This window comes from Oncorhynchus clarkii, chromosome 12 (assembly GCF_045791955.1).
Source record: "Oncorhynchus clarkii lewisi isolate Uvic-CL-2024 chromosome 12, UVic_Ocla_1.0, whole genome shotgun sequence".
Lineage (NCBI taxonomy): Eukaryota > Metazoa > Chordata > Actinopteri > Salmoniformes > Salmonidae > Oncorhynchus > Oncorhynchus clarkii.
In genome coordinates this window covers 4,348,303-4,371,397 of record NC_092158.1, presented here as the reverse complement: position 1 = coordinate 4,371,397, position 23,095 = coordinate 4,348,303, and the positions used below count along the sequence as shown (strand labels likewise).

At 44.4% G+C, this 23,095-nt stretch overlaps 1 protein-coding gene across 1 annotated transcript in view; it reads left to right on the top strand.

Annotated features, from left to right (window-relative positions):
• The window catches only part of LOC139421842 (MOB kinase activator 3B-like), a 67,912-nt gene that overhangs the window by 23,918 nt on the left and 20,899 nt on the right, over positions 1-23,095 (top strand). Inside the window, exon 2 of the mRNA XM_071172964.1 lies at positions 15,104-15,729. Within this exon, the coding sequence (XP_071029065.1) occupies positions 15,104-15,729 (626 nt within the window). The remainder of the gene's footprint in view (positions 1-15,103; positions 15,730-23,095) is intronic.

Genomic DNA, 23,095 nt, shown 5'->3' with positions numbered 1-23,095 from the left:
AATATATATCTCTCCGGGAAGAAGAAGGGTAGGGGTGTATGTTTCATGATTAAAGACTTGTGGCGTAATTGTGATAACATACAGGAACTCAAGTCCTTTTGTTCACTCAACCTAGAATACCTCAAAATCAAATGCCGAGCAGATTATCTCTCAACGTTAATTTTCTGTGGTTATAGTCAAGGCCGTGTATATCCCCCCTCAAACCGATACCACGACGGCCCTCAAAGAACTTCACTGGACTTTATGCAAAATGGAAACCACATATCCTGAGGCTGCATTTATTGTAGCTGGGGATTTTAACAAAGCAAACTTGAGGAAAAGGCTGCCGAAGTTCTATCAACACATTGACTGTAGTACTCGCGCTGCGAAAACACTCGATCACTGTGACTCCAACTTCCGGGATGCCTACAAGGACCTCCCCCGCCCTCTTTTCGGCAAATCTGACCATAACTCCATTTTGCTCCTCTCTTCCTATAGGCAGAAATTCAAACAGGAAGTACCTGTATTAAGGTCTATTTAACGTTGGTCTGACCAATCGGAATCCACACTTCAAGTTTGTTTTGATCACGCAGACTGGGATATGTTCCCGAGAATAACATTGACGAATACACTGATACGGTGACTGAGTTCATCAGGAAGTGTATAGGAGATGTTGTACCCACTGTGACTATTAAAACCTACCCTAACCAGTAACCAATGGATAGCTGGCAGCATTCGCGCATAACTGAAAGCTCCAACCACCACATTTAACCAGGGCAAGGTGACTGGGAATATGGTCGAATACAAACAGTGTAGTTATTCCCTCCGTAAGGCAATCAAACAGGCAGTATAGGGTGGAGTCACAATTCAACGGCTCAGACACGAGACGTACAGACAATCACGGACTACAAAAGGAAAACTAGCCATGTCGCGGACACCAACGTCTTGCTTCTGGACAAGCTGTGTGTTCTCTTTTTGACTCTGTTTTGTATATTTGCAGTCAAAACGCCAGAATTTACTCCATCTCCATAGCTATCATACTCTAATTCCATTGATTTCAAAACTCGGTCCTCCAGAAAGTGGAGAGCAACACTGATGCAGTTCTACTACGTGATATCTTTAAAAAAATCTGTGTTAGAAAGGATTACCGAGCATACTGAGCAGCTCATGTTATAGACAGAAGCGTGCTACACGGCAGACCAATCCGAACTCATCTCACTACACATGTCCAGCCCACTCATTATCTCAGCCAATCATGGCTAGCAGGACGGTTGCTGACTTTTTTTTGTGGCTAAACAAACTAGACTCGTGATTTAACAATGTGATTCATAGTTTATAGATGGCATACACATTTGTTATTAAGTTTGCATGCTCCAGAAGGCATTTCTGACACAAAAAAACAAACACATTTGGATGTTTTTTAAAGCTTATGTTCAAATGGCTCTCCTGTGAATTGTATTTTTTTATTATACCTTTATTTAACTAGGCAGGTCAGTTAAGAACAAATTCTTATTTTCAATGACGGCCTAACAAAATGCAGAATGCCTCCTGCAGTGACAGGGGCTGGAATGAAACATAATTGTTTTTATAAAATATATATATATAGGACAAAACATACATCACGACACGAGAGACAACACTACATAAAAAGAGACCTAAGACAGCAACATAGCATGGCAGCAACACTCTGTCATTTAGGTTAGTGTTGTGGAGTAACTACAATGTTGTTGGTATCACGTGTCTTAGTGACGCGGAATTAAAATCCCCGGCAACAAGAACAGCAGCCTCCATGATCCGTGGAGTTTCCTGCTTGTTTATAGCCTGGTACAGTTTATTTATTGTCTGCTTGTTGTTTTTGTTGTCCTGAGATAGAATGTTTACAACAGTCACGATAACAGATGAAAACTCTTCTCAAGGGGTAGAAGGGTCGGCATTTCAACATCAGTCATACCAAGATAGGTCCAGACTTCCACACCATTTACTGTTGATGGTGTTCTGGAATGTTTATAGCTTTATCCTCAGAATTTGTTCTTATAAACTGACTTTGCCTAGTTAAATAACGGCAATTAAGGTTACAATCTTCAGAACCCTCTTTGGTTTCTTTTTACATCTCTGAAATACCAGTGAGTTGGTGGCCATTTAAAAATAAAAATAACACATAGGATTAGGTTGAGGTATTGAGTGATTGGACTTTGCCCTCGTCATCAGATGATGATGATCCATGAAATCATGGCCTTGGTTCACATGTTCTTTGGTTTGCTTGTCTTTCTGCCTGTCTGTATATGCCATGCCATTTAAACACAGTTTGCATTGTCAGATGTAATCTTGCTCCATCTACAAAAACAAACAGACATTAATTAGTGTTGTTGCAATCTGTGAGAAAAGCAAATAATGTGTGAATACAATTGTAACCTGGATTCCTACCATAATATCACTGGACATCAGATGGATGACCTCAGACCTCGGATATTCCAGGTTGAGATAGTGAAGGCTTTGTGTTCCATAAAGTGTCCAATGTTGTCGGTCGTGTGGTTTGGCCTCAGGCCTCTCTCTCTTTCTCTCTCTCTCTCTCCAATTCAATTCAAGGGGCTTTATTGGCATGGGAAACATGTGTTAACATTGCCAAAGCAAGTGAGGTAGATAATATACAAAAGTGTCTGTCTGTCTGTCTGTCTGTCTGTCTGTCTGTCTCGTCCACTCAGATTGATTCAACTCTTAGTTACTTTCTGCTTCAAGCTGTATTTAGGAACTGTCTGTGTGATTTGGGTTTTACTTCTAATACATAACGTCTGTATCTGCTATTTATGGAATATCCCTCCTGTTAGTTCTTCCACTGTAGATAGGCCCTAGACCTGTCACCTACATGTTTATAGACCGTATGTAATGTCACTCCACTGTAGATAGGTCTAGGGCCTGTTATTACATGTTTATAGACAGTATATAACATCCTTCCACTGTAGATAGGTCTAAGACCTGTTATTACATGTTTATAGACAATGTAACGCCAGTTTGTGTATGTTTAGACTCTAGCCCGGTCTTATATGTAATGCAAAGATACATATAGAGAACGGTTAGCTAAACACACGGTTAGCTAAACACACAGTTAGCTCAAACACACAGTTAGCTCAAACACACAGTTAGCTCAAACACACAGTTAGCTCAAACACACAGTTAGCTCAAACACACAGTTAGCTCAAACGCACAGTTAGCTCAAACACACAGTTAGCTAAACACACAGTTAGCTAAACACACAGTAGCTCAAACACACAGTTAGTTCAAACACACAGTTAGCTCAAACACACAGTTAGCTCAAACGCACAGTTAGCTAAACACACAGTAGCTCAAACGCACAGTTAGCTAAACACACAGTAGCTCAAACACACAGTTAGTTCAAACACACAGTTAGCTAAACACACAGTTTGTTCAAACACACAGTTAGCTAAACACACAGTTAGCTAAACACACAGTTAGTTCAAACACACAGTTAGTTCAAACACACAGTTAGCTAAACACACAGTTAGTTCAAACACACAGTTAGCTAAACACACAGTTAGCTAAACACACATTTAGCTAAACACACTATTTCCAGACTGTTAATGCTGTACTGTACAGGGGAAACACTATGTTGGAATATCATTTTATTTAAGGACAGAAAGACGCGTTAAACCCATAACAGCATCTCTACCATGGTCATAAACCCATAACAGCATCTCTACCATGGTCATAAACCCATAACATCATCTCTACCACGGTCATAAACCCACAACAGCATCTCTACCATGGTCATAAACCCATAACAGCATCTCTACCATAGTCATAAACCCGTAACAGCATCTCTACCATGGTCATAAACCCATAACAGCATCTCTACCATGGTCATAAACCCATAACAGCATCTCTACCGTGGTCATAAACCCACAACAGCATCTCTACCATGGTCATAAACCCATAACAGCATCTCTACCATGGTCATTAATGATTGAACAGATTCTGGCTTCACAGAAAGTGCTACTCTGCCCTCATCAGTTTCCTTCCCCAGTTCAGCACACATCATTCTGTCTTCTTAGCTGCACCTTGGGAATTTACAGTGTGTGTGTGTGTGAGTCACGTTTACTGTCTGCAACAGTTCCATCATGTGTCGTCATTGATCACGATCAGTAGCATTGATTAGCCAAATAATCAATCAGAATGATTGAACAATCTTGAATGTTAGGATTGACCTAGAGTTACCTTGGAAAGGCACATTGTTCTTTTTATTGGTGTGTTATGGTAACCAAGGTTACATCTGTAATGATCAGATGGCCTACGCACTACACTAAGAGAGAAACGTCTGTCTGTCTGTCACTCTGTCCTTAAAGTGAATCTATCAGCTTCTGGCTGGACAGGTGATGAGGTCATTCATCCACACTTCCAAAGCCATGACGGGGCTTCTGAAATGTTGTCCTTCAAGTTGCTCAGTTACTGGTGAAAGGCGAAGGAGGAAGGGTTTTCCATTACAATGGTGACCTTATCTTCAGATCTGGCTTTGCTGTATAAAACAAAATGTTTATTTCCTCTTAGAAAGATTAGCGAAGAACTCATAGTACTCATGAGAACAAGAAGCTCTCTATCTGTCAGTACTCTGAGTACTCATGAGAACAAGAAGCTCTCTATGTGTCAGTACTCATAGTACTCATGAGAACAAGAAGCTCTCTATGTGTCAGTACTCATAGTACTCATGAGAACAAGAAGCTCTCTATGTGTCAGTACTCAGAGTACTCATGAGAACAAGAAGTTATTGATCTGTCAGTACTCAGAGTACTCATGAGAACAAGAAGTTATTGATCTGTCAGTACTCATAGTACTCATGAGAACAAGAAGCTATTGATCTGTCAGTACTCAGAGTACTCATGAGAACAAGAAGTTATTGATCTGTCAGTACTCAGAGTACTCATGAGAACAAGAAGCTGTTGATCTGTCAGTACTCAGAGTACTCATGAGAACAAGAAGCTCTCTATGTGTCAGTACTCATAGTACTCATGAGAACAAGAAGCTCTCTATGTGTCAGTACTCATAGTACTCATGAGAACAAGAAGCTCTCTATGTGTCAGTACTCATAGTACTCATGAGAACAAGAAGCTATTGATCTGTCAGTACTCAGAGTACTCATGAGAACAAGAAGCTCTCTATGTGTCAGTACTCATAGTACTCATGAGAACAAGAAGCTATTGATCTGTCAGTACTCATAGTACTCATGAGAACAAGAAGCTCTCTGTGTCAGTACTCATAGTACTCATGAGAACAAGAAGCTATTGATCTGTCAGTACTCATAGTACTCATGAGAACAATAAGCTATTGATCTGTCAGTACTCAGAGTACTCATGAGAACAAGAAGCTATTGATCTGTCAGTACTCATAGTACTCATGAGAACAAGAAGTTATTGATCTGTCAGTACTCAGAGTACTCATGAGAACAAGAAGCTATTGATCTGTCAGTACTCTGAGTACTCATGAGAATGTGAGTGACCTCACTTTACATTATATGGCGTAATGTAAAAGTGGAAACAATGGCTCTTTCTTTTCTGTTATCCAGTTAAATGTAACTAAATGTAATAGAAAAATGTAATCTAAGTAACTATTAACCCGTTAAATGTAACTACATGTAATAGAAAATGTAATCTAAGTAATACCCAAAAGTAATGATTTATTATGAGAGGGCCATAAACATTAACTAGTAATGCTGCTTACTCAAAGAAATGTTAAAATCTCACCTTTCTGGTAAAAATGGTTATACAGTTGTGTAGTCACTTTTAAGGAGACTTGCTCCAGTACACAGTACAAATATTGATGTGATGTATTTCCTGTTCAGCAAAACTGTTTGAATAGGGCTTGAAAATGACTGATATGCTTTCTAAATATATTTTAATCAAATTATAAAAGGACTAACTATAAGATTTCACCTTCTTTTAAAACTTTAAAAATACATATTTCTATGTTTAGTGTTTAGAGGAAAATCTGCATATTTTCTTAGTCTCTTTTGGTCAAAACGTCCCCCCCCCCCCCCCCCCCCCTCCCTCCCGGAGTTTCCCCATCTCTGTGAATGTCTCAGAGCTCTAGCTTGGCTTCCTGAACTCGTTGGAGACTGTGAGGGTGTTGGTGAATGGAGAAAGGTAGAGACAGGCGCAGGACACAGAGATGAGTATAGTCCGACAGTTTACTCAAAAATGAAGAACAATATTCCAACACGGAAAACTCAAAAAAATCAAAAACACAAGAACATGAAGCCACATGACAAACAATAACGCACAGTACAGAGAGGGAAGCCAGAGGGTTAAATAAGGAACATAATAAATGGAATAGAAATCAGGTGTGAATAATGAAGACAACACCAAACGAAAATGAAACATGGATCGGTAGCGACTAGAAAGCCGGTGACGTCGACCGTCGAACGCCGCCCGAACAGAGGGACCAACCTCGGCGGAAGTCGTGACAGAGACTTGCTTTTCATCTCATATTAATCTTGTCCGTCTATGACAGGGATGGGCAACTGGTTTAGGCCCTCAGGACCAATAAAAAAAAATACTGAATATTTTATTTATTTTTCTGAACTCAGTCAGGGTCTCAACTTCCTGTTGACAGTTAGAGTAATAGAATACAAAAGGTGACATTTTCAGCAGACACTCAATTATCTCATGTCAGCAACATTGTTTTAGATTGGTAAATGAGTCTAGCAGCCAGCTATCTTAACTTGATCATTGGTCATCAGTTATCATATTAAAAACTGTAAACGTTTGCCTCCAAACGTGTAGAATTACAGGGACATGCCTTAGAATTTGTGGTCCCCACCCCATCAAAGTTGTCCATCCCTGGTCTATGACAAACAGAAAGTGTTTTTGTTTACAACCTATGAAAATGTTGATCGGAACCGGTACCAGAACCACGCAGGTCCTGACATCTGAGCTTTGCTATGTATAGAAATGCCATTGGTGATGTTGTATTGTTGAATACATCCTGATTTGATCATCGTTACCTTAAAATGTTGACTGCATACATGTCAATTATGCTGTAATGCTGGAAATCATGTTGAGGCCCTCTTACTCAGCTAGGAGCTGGTGAGGCCCTCTTACTCCGCTAGGAGCTGGTGAGGCCCTCTGCTCTGCTAGGAGCTGGTGAGGCCCTCTGCTCTGCTAGGAGCTGGTGAGGCCCTCTACTCCGCTAGGAGATGGTGAGGCCCTCTACTCCGCTAGGAGATGGTGAGGCCCTCTACTCCGCTAGGAGATGGCGAGGCCCTCTACTCCGCTAGGAGATGGTGAGGCCCTCTACTCCGCTAGGAGATGGCGAGGCCCTCTACTCCGCTAGGAGATGGCGAGGCCCTCTACTCCGCTAGGAGATGGTGAGGCCCTCTACTCTGCTAGGAGATGGCGAGGCCCTCTACTCCGCTAGGAGATGGCGAGGCCCTCTACTCCGCTAGGAGATGGCGAGGCCCTCTACTCCGCTAGGAGATGGTGAGGCCCTCTACTCTGCTAGGAGATGGTGAGGCCCTCTACTCTGCTAGGAGATGGTGAGGCCCTCTACTCCGATACACAGACAGGACAGTAGACCACACAGACAGTAGACCACACTGACAGCCAAGACAGTTGACCAGACAGACAGTACAGTAGACCAGACATACAGTACAGTAGACCAGACAGCCAGGACAGTAGAACAGACAGACAGGACAGTAGACCAGACAGACAGTAGACCAGACAGACCAGACAGACCAGACAGACAGTAGACCAGACGGTAGACCAGACAGAGAGTACACCAGACAGAGAGTACACCAGACAGAGAGTACACCAGACAGAGAGCACACCAGACAGACAGCACACCAGACAGACAGCACACCAGACAGACAGCACACCAGACAGACAGCACACCAGACAGACAGCACACCAGACAGACAGTACACCAGACAGACAGTAGACCAGACAGACAGTAGACCAGACAGACAGTAGACCAGACTGACCAGACATACAGAGATGCTCCAGCTAGATAAAGACCAAACAGACCAATTCATTATGAAGTAATTAGGGGACTGTAATATTGTCCCTAATTGCTACAGTGACAATTAACCACTGAAAAGACAAGAGGGAAGTAGTGAACCTGTTGACCACTAAGAAGACAAGAAGGAAGGAAGTAGTGAACCTGTTGACCACTAACAAGACAAGAGGGAAGTAGTGAACCTGTTGACCACTAACAAGACGAGGGAAGTAGTGAACCTGTTGACCACTAACAAGACAAGAGGGAAGTAGGGAACCTGTTGACCACTAACAAGACAAGAGGGAGGTAGTGAACCTGTTGACCACTAACAAGACAAGAGGGAGGTAGTGAACCTGTTGACCACTAACAAGACAAGAAGGAAGTAGGGAACCTGTTGACCACTAACAAGACAAGAGGGAAGTAGGGAACCTGTTGACCACTAACAAGACAAGAGGGAAGTAGGGAACCTGTTGACCACTAACAAGACAAGAGGGAAGTAGGGAACCTGTTGACCACTAACAAGACAAGAGGGAAGTAGGGAACCTGTTGACCACTAACAAGACAAGAGGGAAGTAGGGAACCTGTTGACCACTAACAAGACAAGAGGGAAGTAGGGAACCTGTTGACCACTAACAAGACAAGAGGGAAGTAGGGAACCTGTTGACCACTAACAAGACAAGAGGGAAGTAGGGAACCTGTTGACCACTAACAAGACAAGAGGGAAGTAAGTAGCTAACCTGTTGACCACTAACAAGACAAGAGGGAAGTAAGTAGCTAACCTGTTGACCACTAACAAGACAAGAGGGAAGTAAGTAGCTAACCTAACACTCAGACAGGTTCAGATCTGGTCAGGCAACATTTCTCCTGAAGAAGACAATAGGCCCCATTGATTGAGTTTCACATCACATCTTCCACTACGGACGTAGTAGGTCTGATTTACAGGTTGTGTTCTTCACCGGGGCAGTCGGGCACTCTACTCTGAATTTACAAATCATACATGAATATGATGTGAAAGTAGCAAAAAAGATCTCCTTAGCTAGGCATGTTGTTTGTTTTGGATATTATGGAAAAGCAGGGAACATGCCAAGATTGCTGCTTCAACTGGATACTCAAAGCTTTTAAACCAAACTTGTATGTATTCTTATATTATATTATTGTAATGCCTAACATTCCGGGATTATTTAGTTTATTTCCTAGTGCACTACTTTTGACCAGAACCCTATGGGCCCTGGTCAAAACAAAGTAGTGCACTATATAGGGAATAGGGTTCCATAGGGCTCTGGTCTAAAGTAGTGCACTATATAGGGAATAGGGTTCCATAGGGCTCTGGTCTAAAGTAGTGCACTATATAGGGAATAGGGTTCCATAGGGCTCTGGTCTAAAGTAGTGCACTATATAGGGAATAGGGTTCCATAGGGCTCTGGTCTAAAGTAGTGCACTATGTAGGGAATAGGGTTCCATAGGGCTCTGGTCTAAAGTAGTGCACTATATAGGGAATAGGGTTCCATAGGGCTCTGGTCTAAAGTAGTGCACTATATAGGGAATAGGGTTCCATAGGGCTCTGGTCTAAAGTAGTGCACTATATAGGGAATAGGGTTCCATAGGGCTCTGGTCTAAAGTAGTGCACTATATATAGGGAATAGGGTTCTATAGGGCTCTGGTCTAAAGTAGTGCACTATATATAGGGAATAGGGTTCTATAGGGCTCTGGTCTAAAGTAGTGCACTATATAGGGAATATGGTTCTATAGGGCTCTGGTCTAAAGTAGTGCACTACATAGGGAATAGGGTGCCATTTGGGATTAAGTCGTATGCTCATAAGCAGTCTGTTACAGTGGTAGTATAAATCCGCTTGGCGTGGCTTTAAAGTACCATGGATATGACATAACCTCAAATTAAACCGCATGGTGGGAATGATGTGATCTGTATTCGATTTTAGAATCAGATTCAACTCTTGTGATCTTTGTCAGGCTGCAATAAGTAAATTGATACAGTCCAAATCAAATTTGTATTGGTAGCATATAAATATTTAGCAGATGTTATTGCGGGTGTAGTGAAATGCTTGTGTTTCTAGCTCCAACAGTGCAGTCATATCTAACTAAATGCTTGTGTTTCTAGCTCCAACAGTGCAGTAATATCTAACTAAATGCTTGTGTTCCTAGCTCCAACAGTGCAGTAATATCTAGCTAAATGATTGTGTTCCTAGCTCCAACAGTACAGTAATATCTAGCTGAATGCTTGTGTTCCTAGCTCCAACAGTGCAGTAGTATCTAGCTAAATGCTTGTGTTCCTAGCTCCAACAGTGCAGTAGTATCTAGCTAAATGCTTGTGTTCCTAGCTCCAACAGTGCAGTAGTATCTAGCTAAATGCTTGTGTTCCTAGCTCCAACAGTACAGTAATATCTAACTAAATGCTTGTGTTTCTAGCTCCAACAGTGCAGTAGTATCTAACTAAATGCTTGTGTTCCTAGCTCCAACAGTAATATCTAACTATATGCTTGTGTTCCTAGCTCCAACAGTACAGTAATATCTAACTAAATGCTTGTGTTTCTAGCTCCAACAGTACAGTAATATCTAACTATATGCTTGTGTTCCTAGCTCCAACAGTACAGTAATATCTAGCTAAATGCTTGTGTTCCTAGCTCCAACAGTACAGTAATATCTAACTAAATGCTTGTGTTTCTAGCTCCAACAGTGCAGTAGTATCTAGCTAAATGCTTGTGTTCCTAGCTCCAACAGTGCAGTAGTATCTAGCTAAATGCTTGTGTTCCTAGCTCCAACAGTAGTATCTAGCTAAATGCTTGTGTTCCTAGCTCCAACAGTACAGTAATATCTAACTAAATGCTTGTGTTCCCAGCTCCAACAGTACAGTAATATCTAGCTAAATGCTTGTGTTTCTTGCTCCCACAGTGCAGTAGTATCTAACAGTTCACAACAATAAACACAAATCTAAATGTAAAAGAATGGAATTAAGAAATATATAAATATTAGGAACGAGCAATGTCGGAGTGTCATTGACTGAAATACAGTAGAATAGAATACAGTATATACATATGAGATGAGTAAAGCAGTATGTAAACAATATTAAAGTGACTCGTGATTCCATGTCTATGTATATAGGGCAGCAGCCTCTAAAAACATATAAAAGCATTGTTTACTGGAAGTCTTGGGACACCAATGAAATGTTGTAATTTTAGAGGCTATACAGAACGTTTGCCTTCCATTGAGCCAAAAAGGGGTCCCCTTAAATGGACAGAAATATCGTCCATAAATATCCTCGTTGGAAATAAAGGGCCACAACCTCTCCACACCCCTAAAAATCATGTTTTCACGTCAGTATTCTGTTCTCTAAGTAATGTTATGACTTTGGATGTATTTAAACCCCCTGATGCAAAAGACACGAAGCCTCACAGTCACAACCAGCTAAATCTCTCTCTGATCTAAACTCGTAATCCCACTCACTGCGGGGAAGAACTGGGAGTGTCCTCACTAAATTGAGTACAAACACAAAGATACCTCATGATTTCGTGTTTAGACAGGATCGTTGTTAAAATGTGTGCGGTTCCATTACTTACGTTTGAGTCATGACCCTGATAGCATCACTCTGGCGTTGTATCAGTGTGTGGAATGTGTAAAGCAGAGCTTGAAGCTAATCTCTGTCTCTTGTCTGTCAGTGGACTAAACAGGTCGGGCACCACAGAACAGATCTGCACTGTGTGCAGATGGTTCAACTATTTATCGATTTCCACTGATCGATATCTGAGCTCAGATCTTGTTGCCACGTGCCCTAACCCTAACCCAGCAGCACAATGGGTGGCTCTGTGATGAAGAGAGGTCGTTCCAGCTAGGGTCCTGTCAACACCTTGTTCAACACCTTGTTCAACACCTTGTTCAACACCTTGTTCAACACCCTGTTCAACACCCTGTTCAACACCCTGTTCAACACCCTGTTCAACACCTTGGTCAACACCTTGTTCAACACCTTGTTCAACACCCTGGTCAACACCTTGTTCAACATCTTGTTCAACACCCTGTTCAACACCTTGTTCAACACCCTGTTCAACACCTTGTTCAACACCTTGTTCAACACCTTGTTCAACACCTTGTTCAACACCCTGTTCAACACCTTGTTCAACACCCTGTTCAACACCTTGTTCAACACCCTGTTCAACACCTTGTTCAACACCTTGTTCAACACCCTGTTCAACACCCTGTTCAACACCTTGTTCAACACCTTGTTCAACACCCTGTTCAACACCGTGTTCAACACCTTGTTCAACACCCTGTTCAACACCCTGTTCAACACCTTGTTCAACACCTTGTTCAACACCCTGTTCAACACCCTGTTCAACACCCTGTCAACACCTTGTACAACACCTTGTTCAACACCTTGTTCAACACCCTGTTCAACACCTTGTTCAACACCCTGTTCAACACCTTGTTCAACACCTTGTTCAACACCCTGTTCAACACTTTGTTCAAAACCCTGTTCAACACCCTGTTCAACACCCTGTTCAACACCCTGCCAACACCTTGTTCAACACCTTGTTCAACACCTTGTTCAACACCCTGCCAACACCTTGTTCAAAACCCTGTTCAACTCCCTGTCAACACCTTGTTCAACACCTTGTTCAACACCCTGTTCAACACCCTGTTCAACACCTTGTTCAACACCTTGTTCAACACCCTGTTCAACACCCTGTCAACACCTTGTTCAACACCTTGTTCAACACCTTGTTCAACACCCTGCCAACACCTTGGTCAACACCTTGTTCAACACCCTGTCAACACCTTGTTCAACACCCTGTCAACACCTTGTTCAACACCTTGTTCAACACTTTGTTCAAAACCCTGTTCAACACCCTGTTCAACACCCTGTTCAACACCCTGCCAACACCTTGTTCAACACCTTGTTCAACACCTTGTTCAACACCCTGCCAACACCTTGTTCAAAACCCTGTTCAACTCCCTGTCAACACCTTGTTCAACACCTTGTTCAACACCCTGTTCAACACCCTGTTCAACACATTGTTCAACACCCTGTTCAACACCCTGTCAACACCTTGTTCAACACCTTGTTCAACACCCTGCCAACACCTTGGTCAACACCTTGTTCAACACCCTGTCAACACCTTGGTCAACACCTTGTTCAACACCCTGTTCAACACCTTGTTCAACACCCTGCCAACACCTTGGTCAACACCTTGTTCAACACCCTGGTCAACACCTTGGTCAACACCTTGTTCAACACCCTGTTCAACACCCTGTTCAACATCCTGTTCAACACCTTGTTCAACACCCTGTTCAACACCCTGTCAACACCTTGTTCAACACCCTGCCAACACCTTGGTCAACACCTTGTTCAACACCCTGTCAACACCTTGTTCAACACCTTGTTCAATACCCTGTTCAACACCCTGTTCAACACCTTGTTCAACACCTTGTTCAACACCTTGTTCAACACCTTGTTCAACACCCTGTCTGTCAACACCCTGTCTGTCAACACCTTGTTCAATACCTTGTTCAACACCCTGTCTGTCAACACCCTGTCCAACACCTTGTCCAACACCCTGTCCAACACCTTGTTCAACACCTTGTTCAACACCCTGTCTGTCAACACCCTGTTCAATACCTTGTTCAACACCCTGTCTGTCAACACCCTGTTCAATACCTTGTTCAACACCCTGTTCAACACCCTGTCCAACACCTTGTTCAACACCCTGTCCAACACCCTGTCCAACACCTTGTCCAACACCCTGTCCAACACCTTGTTCAACACCCTGTCTGTCAACACCCTGTTCAATACCTTGTTCAACACCCTGTCTGTCAACACCCTGTTCAATACCTTGTTCAACACCCTGTCCAACACCCTGTCCAACACCTTGTTCAACACCCTGTCCAACACCCTGTCCAACACCTTGTCCAACACCCTGTCCAACACCTTGTTCAACACCCTGTCTGTCAACACCTTGTTCAATACCTTGTTCAACACCCTGTCTGTCAACACCCTGTTCAATACCTTGTTCAACACCCTGTCTGTCAACACCTTGTTCAACACCCTGTCTGTCAACACCCTGTCTGTCAACACCCTGTCCAACACCTTGTCCAACACCCTGTCCAACACCTTGTTCAACACCCTGTCTGTCAACACCTTGTTCAATACCTTGTTCAACACCCTGTCTGTCAACACCCTGTTCAATACCTTGTTCAATACCTTGTTCAACACCCTGTCTGTCAACACCTTGTCCAACACCCTGTCCAACACCTTGTTCAACACCCTGTCCAACACCTTGTTCAACACCTTGTCCAACACCTTGTTCAACACCTTGTTCAATACCTTGTTCAACACCCTGTCTGTCAACACCTTGTCCAACACCCTGTCCAACACCTTGTTCAACACCCTGTTCAATACCTTGTTCAACACCCTGTCTGTCAACACCCTGTCTGTCCACACCTTGTTCAACACCCTGTCCAACACCTTGTTCAACACCCTGTCTGTCAACACCCTGTCTGTCAACACCTTGTTCAACACCTTGTTCAACACCCTGTCTGTCAACACCTTGTTCAACACCTTGTTCAACACCTGTCTGTCAACACCCTGTCTGTCAACACCTTGTTCAATACCTTGTTCAACACCCTGTCTGTCAACACCCTGTCTGTCAACACCTTGTTCAATACCTTGTTCAACACCCTGTCTGTCAACACCCTGTTCAATACCTTGTTCAACACCCTGTCTGTCAACACCTTGTTCAACACCCTGTCCAACACCTTGTTCAACACCCTGTCTGTCAACACCCTGTCTGTCAACACCTTGTTCAACACCCTGTCCAACACCTTGTTCAACACCCTGTCCAACACCCTGTCAACTCCTTATTCAACGCTCAATCATGATCTCTGTCATTTAAAGTTTTAAGCAAATGTAGCTGATGTGAAATGGCTAGCTAGTTAGCGGTGGTGCGCGCTAGTGGCGTTTCAATCGGTGACGTCAGGGCGAGGGGACGGACGTAAAGTCTATACTGTTACACAAACAAACACTACAATTGGGGATAAGATCATCAACTAAAGGACTATAATGTCAAATGTTAACGTGATGTCTAATCCTTGTCTTTCTCTTCTCTGCTTCTCACAGAAAAAGATGTCCTGATGCGGCACTCCAAACAGTAAACGTTGCCCTGCTGTATCCCTCTTCCTCATCTCAACCTGCTCCTCCTCCTCCTCCTGTACTTCCTGCTCCTCCAGAACTTTTCCCCTCCTCTCCGCTCCCCCGGTACTCGTCCCTGAACCTCCTCTCCCCCCTCGCCCCAGTCTTCGTCCCACTTGCCCCCGTCCCCGGCAACATGTCCATCGCCCTGAAGCAGGTCTTCAACAAGGACAAGACCTTCCGGCCCAAGCGTAAGTTTGAGCCGGGGACGCAGCGTTTCGAGCTGCATAAAAAGGCCCAGGTGTCGCTGAGCTCCGGGGTTGACCTACGGGCGGCGGTAGCTCTGCCCCACGGGGAGGATCTGAACGACTGGGTGGCCATGCACGTAGTTGACTTCTTCAACAGGATAAACCTCATCTACGGGACGGTGTGTGAGTTCTGCACGGAGAAGAGTTGTCCGGTCATGTCCGGAGGTCCTAGGTATGAGTACCGATGGCAGGACGATCACAAGTACAAGAAACCAACGGCTCTACCGGCTCCCAAGTACATGAACTTGCTCATGGACTGGATCGAGGTCCAGATCAACAATGAGGATATCTTCCCCACCAGCATGGGTGAGTACTCTGGGTCTGCTGTAACTATATGTACATCAGCCACACTCAACAGACCCAGACAGTCTTTTTTAGGAACTAGAAGCAGTGCTAGTGGGTAATATCACTCAGCAAACAAGGCCAGTAAAAACAAATCCATATAATAACCAATGTAGTGATATTTGTGTTGTTTGCTTTATAACCCATTGGTTCATACGCCACTGTGATATACAATAAGACACGGGATATACAACAAAAAGACAACAGTCACACAGCGGCAGAATAAATTCTACCACACCTTCTGTTTCATCACAAAACCGAAGAACAACAATCTGTCTGATGAAGTCCACAAAGCAAATTACGAATGTACTGTAACGGCAGGGTAGCCTAGTGGTTAGAGTGTAGAGGCGGCAGGTAGCCTAGTGGTTAGAGTGTAGAGGCTGCAGGTAGCCTAGTGGTTAGAGCGTTGGACTAGTAACCGTGAAGGTTGCAAGTTCAAATCCCCGAGCTGACAAGGTACAAATCTGTCCTTCTGCCCCTTCTGCCCCCGCTGTTGTTGAAAATAAGAATTTGTTGTTAACTGACTTGCCTAGTAAAATAAAAATGCAACAGCTCAGCACTGATTGGCTAATTGTTTTATAATTTTTTTCATCAAGTCAGGCCAAATGCTTTCTGGCATCAATCAATCAAACACTACGGCCGCAACATCAGCAGCAACAGCATCAGATGCATGGTCTACACATACTGAGACAGAGAGGTGCTGTTTCACTGTCCAGACAGCATCAGATACATGGTCTACACATACTGAGACAGAGAGGTGCTGTTTCACTGTCCAGACAGCATCAGATACATGGTCTACACATACTGAGACAGAGAGGTGCTGTTTCACTGTCCAGACAGCATCAGATACATGGTCTACACATACTGAGACAGAGAGGTGCTGTTTCACTGTCCAGACAGCATCAGATACATGGTCTACACATACTGAGACAGAGAGGTGCTGTTTCACTGTCCAGACAGCATCAGATACATGGTCTACACATACTGAGACAGAGAGGTGCTGTTTCACTGTCCAGACAGCATCAGATACATGGTCTACACATACTGAGACAGAGGGAGCGCTGTTTCACTGTCCAGACAGCATCAGATACATGGTCTACACATACTGAGACAGAGGGGGCGCTGTTTCACTGTCCAGACAGCATCAGATACATGGTCTACACATACTGAGACAGCATCAGATACATGGTCTACACATACTGAGACAGAGAGGTGCTGTTTCACTGTCCAGACAGCATCAGATACATGGTCTACACATACTGAGACAGAGAGGTGCTGTTTCACTGTCCAGACAGCATCAGATGCATGGTCTACACATACTGAGACAGAGAGGTGCTGTTTCACTGTCCAGACAGCATCAGATACATGGTCTACACATACTGAGACAGCATCAGATACATGGTCTACACATACTGAGACAGAGAGGTGCTGTTTCACTGTCCAGACAGCATCAGATACATGGTCTACACATACTGAGACAGAGAGGTGCTGTTTCACTGTCCAGACAGCATCAGATACATGGTCTACACATACTGAGACAGCATCAGATACATGGTCTACACATACTGAGACAGAGAGGTGCTGTTTCACTGTCCAGACAGCATCAGATACATGGTCTACACATACTGAGACAGAGAGGTGCTGTTTCACTGTCCAGACAGCATCAGATGCATGGTCTACACATACTGAGACAGAGAGGTGCTGTTTCACTGTCCAGACAGCATCAGATACATGGTCTACACATACTGAGACAGAGAGGTGCTGTTTCACTGTCCAGACAGCATCAGATACATGGTCTACACATACTGAGACAGCATCAGATACATGGTCTACACATACTGAGACAGAGAGGTGCTGTTTCACTGTCCAGACAGCATCAGATACATGGTCTACACATACTGAGACAGAGAGGTGCTGTTTCACTGTCCAGACAGCATCAGATGCATGGTCTACACATACTGAGACAGAGAGGTGCTGTTTCACTGTCCAGACAGCATCAGATACATGGTCTACACATACTGAGACAGAGAGGTGCTGTTTCACTGTCCAGACAGCATCAGATACATGGTCTACACATACTGAGACAGAGAGGTGCTGTTATAGAAATTTATGAAATCTCAGAGAGATGAAAGATACATATATTTTTTTAGAATTTTGATTGGTCAAAAATATTTGAGTAATCCTGGCTTCTCTTGGCATCTATTAATACACTCCAAATCAAATCAAATTTTATTTGTCACATACACATGGTTAGCAGATGTTAATGCGAGTGTAGCGAAATGCTTGTGCTTCTAGTTCCGACAATTCAGTAATAACAAGTAATCTAACTAACAATTCCAAACCTACTGTCTTATACACAGTGTAAGGGGATAAAGAATATGTACATAAAGATATATGAATGAGTGATGGTACAGAGCAGCATAGGCAAGATACAGTAGATGGTATCGAGTACAGTATATACATATGAGATGAGTATGTAAACAAAGTGGCATAGTTTAAAGTGGCTAGTGATGCATGTATTACATAAGGATGCAGTCGATGATATAGAGTACAGTATATACGTATGCATATGAGATGAATAATGTAGGGTAAGTAACATTATATAAGGTAGCATTGTTTAAAGTGGCTAGTGATATATTTACATCATTTCCCATCAATTCCCAACCAACAAGATGGCCGTGAACAATTACAACAGTTTGGGTTCACATGGGTTGTTACTACAGTATGCTGAGACATGACAATATCCATCTGAACCTTTGTCACCTAGGACATCTGTCTCACCGGACCATCTCAAACAGTAATTGAGCATCCCCTGCATTAGAGGATAAGGAACGTCTTGGGAATTTTTTCAGACTAGCATCGGTGACGGAATTCCTGTTGCGGAAAATTCCTGTCATTTTCTGAAAATGTTGGGAAGTTGGGAAGTTACTGGATTACTAGGCTACCATACTGTCCTGCGGAGTAACGGTAACAAAATATAGCATTAGATCAGGAGTCCGGGCCCTCTTGGACCCAGGGTATTACAAGGAACACTGCTCATTGTAATGGCTGCCTTGACGCTGACATGAAAAGTCAGGTGATCCGGAGGCGGACGCTAATTGGATAGAACCACTAACAGCTATTGACCTATGACCTACAGTATGACCTTCCTCCTGTCAACCCTGCTCTTAGTCACCACTACAAGCAGTCTAAGGAGCGCCCTGGTGAACAGTAGTACTATGAGGAATAGGGTGCTGTTTCGGGGTCCGACAAAGTTTATCGCTTGGAAAAAAACAGGTGATGGGTGTCAGTCTGGTAACAGGTGATGGGTGTCAGTCTGGTAACAGGCGATGGGTGTCAGTCTGGTAACAGGTGACGGTGTCAGTCTGGTAACAGCTGATGGGTGTCAGTCTGGTAACAGGTGACGGGTGTCAGTCTGGTAACAGGTGACGGGTGTCAGTCTGGTAACAGGTGATGGGTGTCAGTCTGGTAACAGGTGATGGGTGTCAGTCTGGTAACAGGTGATGGGTGTCAGTCTGGTAACAGGTGATGGGTGTCAGTCTGGTAACAGGTGATGGGTGTCAGTCTGGTAACAGGTGATGGGTGTCAGTCTGGTAACAGATAATGGGTGTCAGTCTGATAATGGGTGTCAGAGTACAGCAGCAGTATCGTCCTCAGTTCAGCCTTTGAATAATGCAGATACATCTGATCTGCCAATGCTCTGGTGAGCCACGCAAATGGAACCTTTATAGTTCCATTTATAGTGTACTGCTTTTAACCAGGGCCCATAGCGGACCAACAGGGCTCAGATCAGAAGAAGTGCACTATATAGGGAATAGGGTGCCGTTTGGAACGAGTCCCTAGCCTGTTCCCACCACGGTGTCACCATGATATCCAGGATGATTCCCTTTGTTCCATGGCCGGCAGCCTGTCACCGCATGGCGACCGTGAGAGTTCTCTCCTCTTCTTTTCTTGTATCTCTATCTTGACTCCCTATCTTTCTCCTCTCTCTATCTATCCTCATTCTCTATCTTCACCCTCCCTCCCTCTATCCCCCCTCTCTCTCTATCCCCTCTCTCTTTCTCCTCTCTCTATCTATCCTCATTCTCTATCTTCATCCTCCCGCCCTCTATCCCACCTCTCTCTCTATCCATCTCTCTCTCTCTCTCTCTCTCTCTCTCTCTCTCTCTCTCTCTCTCTATCCATCTCTCTCTCTCTCTCTTCTCTCTCTCCTCTCTCTGTCTCTCTCTCTCTCTGTCTCTATTTAGGTTCCACTGTGCTCTCAGCTAGACATCAATAATTCACCCTGGAGCATGTTCAAACCTGTGTGTGTGTGTGTGTCCATGGGATGTGTTGTCGAGCAGTCCCATGCTTTATTAAACACTAACGAACCAGGGGAAGAGGGGAGTACTGTATCCACCCAGTACTTTCCAACCACACACTCAAAGGACTTAACAAAGTTTAAAAATAACCTTGTTTGTTTTAATAGGCTTTTTATACTGTACTGTATCACCATGGTGAGAGTGAGCCAGGTGGTGTAGCCTTGTTTTGAGCCAGGTGGTGTAGCCTTGTTTTGAGCCAGGTGGTGTAGCCTTGTTTTGAGCCAGGTGGTGTAGCCTTGTTTTGAGCCAGGTGTTGTAGCCTTGTTTTGAGCCAGGTGGTGTAGCCTTGTTTTGAGCCAGGTGTTGTAGCCTTGTTTTGAGCCAGGTGGTGTAGCCTTGTTTTGAGCCAGGTGGTGTTGTAGCCTTGTTTTGAGCCAGGTGGTGTTGTAGCCTTGTTTTGAGCCAGGTGGTGTTGTAGCCTTGTTTTGAGCCAGGTGGTGTTGTAGCCTTGTTTTGAGCCAAGTGGTGTAGCCTTGTTTTGAGGCAGGTGGTGTAGCCTTGTTTTGAGCCAGGTGGTGTTGTAGCCTTGTTTTGAGCCAGGTGGTGTTGTAGCCTTGTTTTGAACCAAGTGGTGTAGCCTTGTTTTGAGGCAGGTGGTGTAGCCTTGTTTTGAGCCAGGTGGTGTAGCCTTGTTTTGAGCCAGGTGTTGTAGCCTTGTTTTGATCCAGGTGGTGTTGTAGCCTTGTTTTGAGTCAGGTGGTGGTATAGCCTTGTTTTGAGACAGGTGTAGGAGCCTTGTTTTGAGCCTTGTTTTGAGCCAGGTGCTGTAGCCTTGTTTTGAGCCAGGTGTTGTTGCCTTGTTTTGAGCAGCCTTGTTTTGAGCCAGGTGGTGTAGCCTTGTTTTGAGCCAGGTGCTGTAGCCTTGTTTTGAGCCAGGTGGTGTAGCCTTGTTTTGAGCCAGGTGCTGTAGCCTTGTTTTGAGCCTGGTGTTGTAGCCTTGTTTTGAGCCTGGTGTTGTAGCCTTGGTTTGAGCCAGGTGGTGTTGTAGCCTTGGTTTGAGCCAGGTGGTGTTGTAGCCTTGCTTTGAGCCAAGTGGTGTAGCCTTGTTTTGTGCCAGGTGGTGTAGCCTTGTTTTGAGCCAGGTGGTGTAGCCTTGTTTTGAGCCAGGTGCTGTAGCCTTGTTTTGAGCCAGGTGGTGTAGCCTTGTTTTGAGCCAGGTGTTGTTGCCTTGTTTTGAACAGCCTTGTTTTGAGCCAGGTGGTGTAGCCTTGTTTTGAGCCAGGTGATGTTGTAGCCTTGTTTTGAGCCAGGTGGTGTAGCCTTGTTTTGAGCCAGGTGCTGTACCCTTGTTTTGAGCCTGGTGTTGTAGCCTTGTTTTGAGCCTGGTGTTGTAGCCTTGTTTTGAGCCAGGTGGTGTTGTAGCCTTGGTTTGAGCCAGGTGGTGTTGTAGCCTTGTTTTGAGCCAGGTGGTGTTGTAGCCTTGTTTTGAGCCAGGTGGTGTTGTAGCCTTGGTTTGAGCCAGGTGGTGTTGTAGCCTTGTTTTGAGCCAGGTGGTGCTGTAGGCTTGTTTTGAGCCAGGTGGTGCTGTAGCCTTGTTTTGAGCCAGGTGCTGTAGCCTTGTTTTGAGCCTGGTGGTATAGCCTTGTTTTGAGCCAGGGTGGTGTTGTAGCCTTGTTTTGAGCCAGGTGGTGTTGTAGCCTTGTTTTGAGCCAAGTGGTGTAGCCTTGTTTTGAGCCAGGTGGTGTTGTAGCCTTGTTTTGAGCCAGGTGGTGTTGTAGCCTTGTTTTGAGCCAGGTGGTGTAGTCTTGTTTTGAGCCATGTGTAGTCTACAGTATTCCTTAGTCCTGAAGTAACCAGGGCTTGATCCAAGTACTGTCAGTCCAGCACCTTAGCCCCTAAGGTGTTGCGTTAACGTAGCTACAATCTAGTTCAGGTTACTGTGATTGAGGAGAAGATCATGGCAACAACCCAGAGGGTTTAAACCTTTAATATAGTCAGGGTTAGAGTTAGGGTGGTCAGGGTAGTCAGGGGGTTAGGGTAGTCAGGATTAGGGTAGTCAGGGTTAGAGTTAGGGTAGTCAGGGTTAGGGTAGTCAGGGGGTTAGGGTAGTCAGGGTTAGGGTTAGGGTAGTCAGGGTTAGAGTTAGGGTAGCCAGGGTTAGGGTTAGAGTAGTCAGGGTTAGGATAGTCAGGGTTAGGGTTAGGGTAGTCAGGGTTAGGGTAGTCAGGGTTAGGGTTAGGGTAGTCAGGGTTAGGGTAGTCAGGGTTAGGGTAGTCAGGGTTAGGGTTAGGGTAGTCAAGGATAGGGTTAGGGTAGTCAGGGTTAGAGTAGTCAGGGTTAGGGTAGTCAGGGTTAGGGTTAGGGTAGTCAGGGTTAGGGTAGTCAGGGTTAGAGTTAGGGTAGTCAGGGTTAGGGTAGTCAGGGTTAGGGTAGTCAGGATTAGGGTAGTCAGGGTTAGGGTAGTCAGGGTTAGAGTTAGGGTAGTCAGGGTTATGGTAGTCAGGGTTAGGGTTAGGGTAGTCAGGGTTAGGGTAGTCAGGATTAGGGTAGTCAGGGTTAGAGTTAGGGTAGTCAGGGTTAGGGTAGTCAGGGTTAGGGTTAGGGTAGTCAGGGTTAGGGTAGTCAGGGTTAGAGTTAGGGTAGTTAGGGTTAGGGTAGTCAGGGTTAGGGTAGTCAGGTTTAGGGTTAGGGTAGTCAGGGTTAGGGTATTCAGGGTTAGGGTTAGGGTGGTTAGGGTAGTCAGGGTTAGAGTTAGGGTAGTCAGGGTTAGGGTAGTCAGGGTTAGGGTAGTCAGGGTTAGAGTTAGGGTAGTCAGGGTTAGAGTAGTCAGGGTATGTATGGCCCTGTTGTCTGTTACTAACCCTGCAGCTGCAGTGTGCCAGACCACTGTTATTTGTCTCTGTCATGGCTTTGGGGTCACTGTCAGGTTAGGGTTAGGATTTCCCAGGGTCATGGTTCAGGTAGCTGACCTTTCACCTTTAAGGTGATGTTATGTCTTCCTGAGACAGTGTCTCTCTGACTCGCTCTGT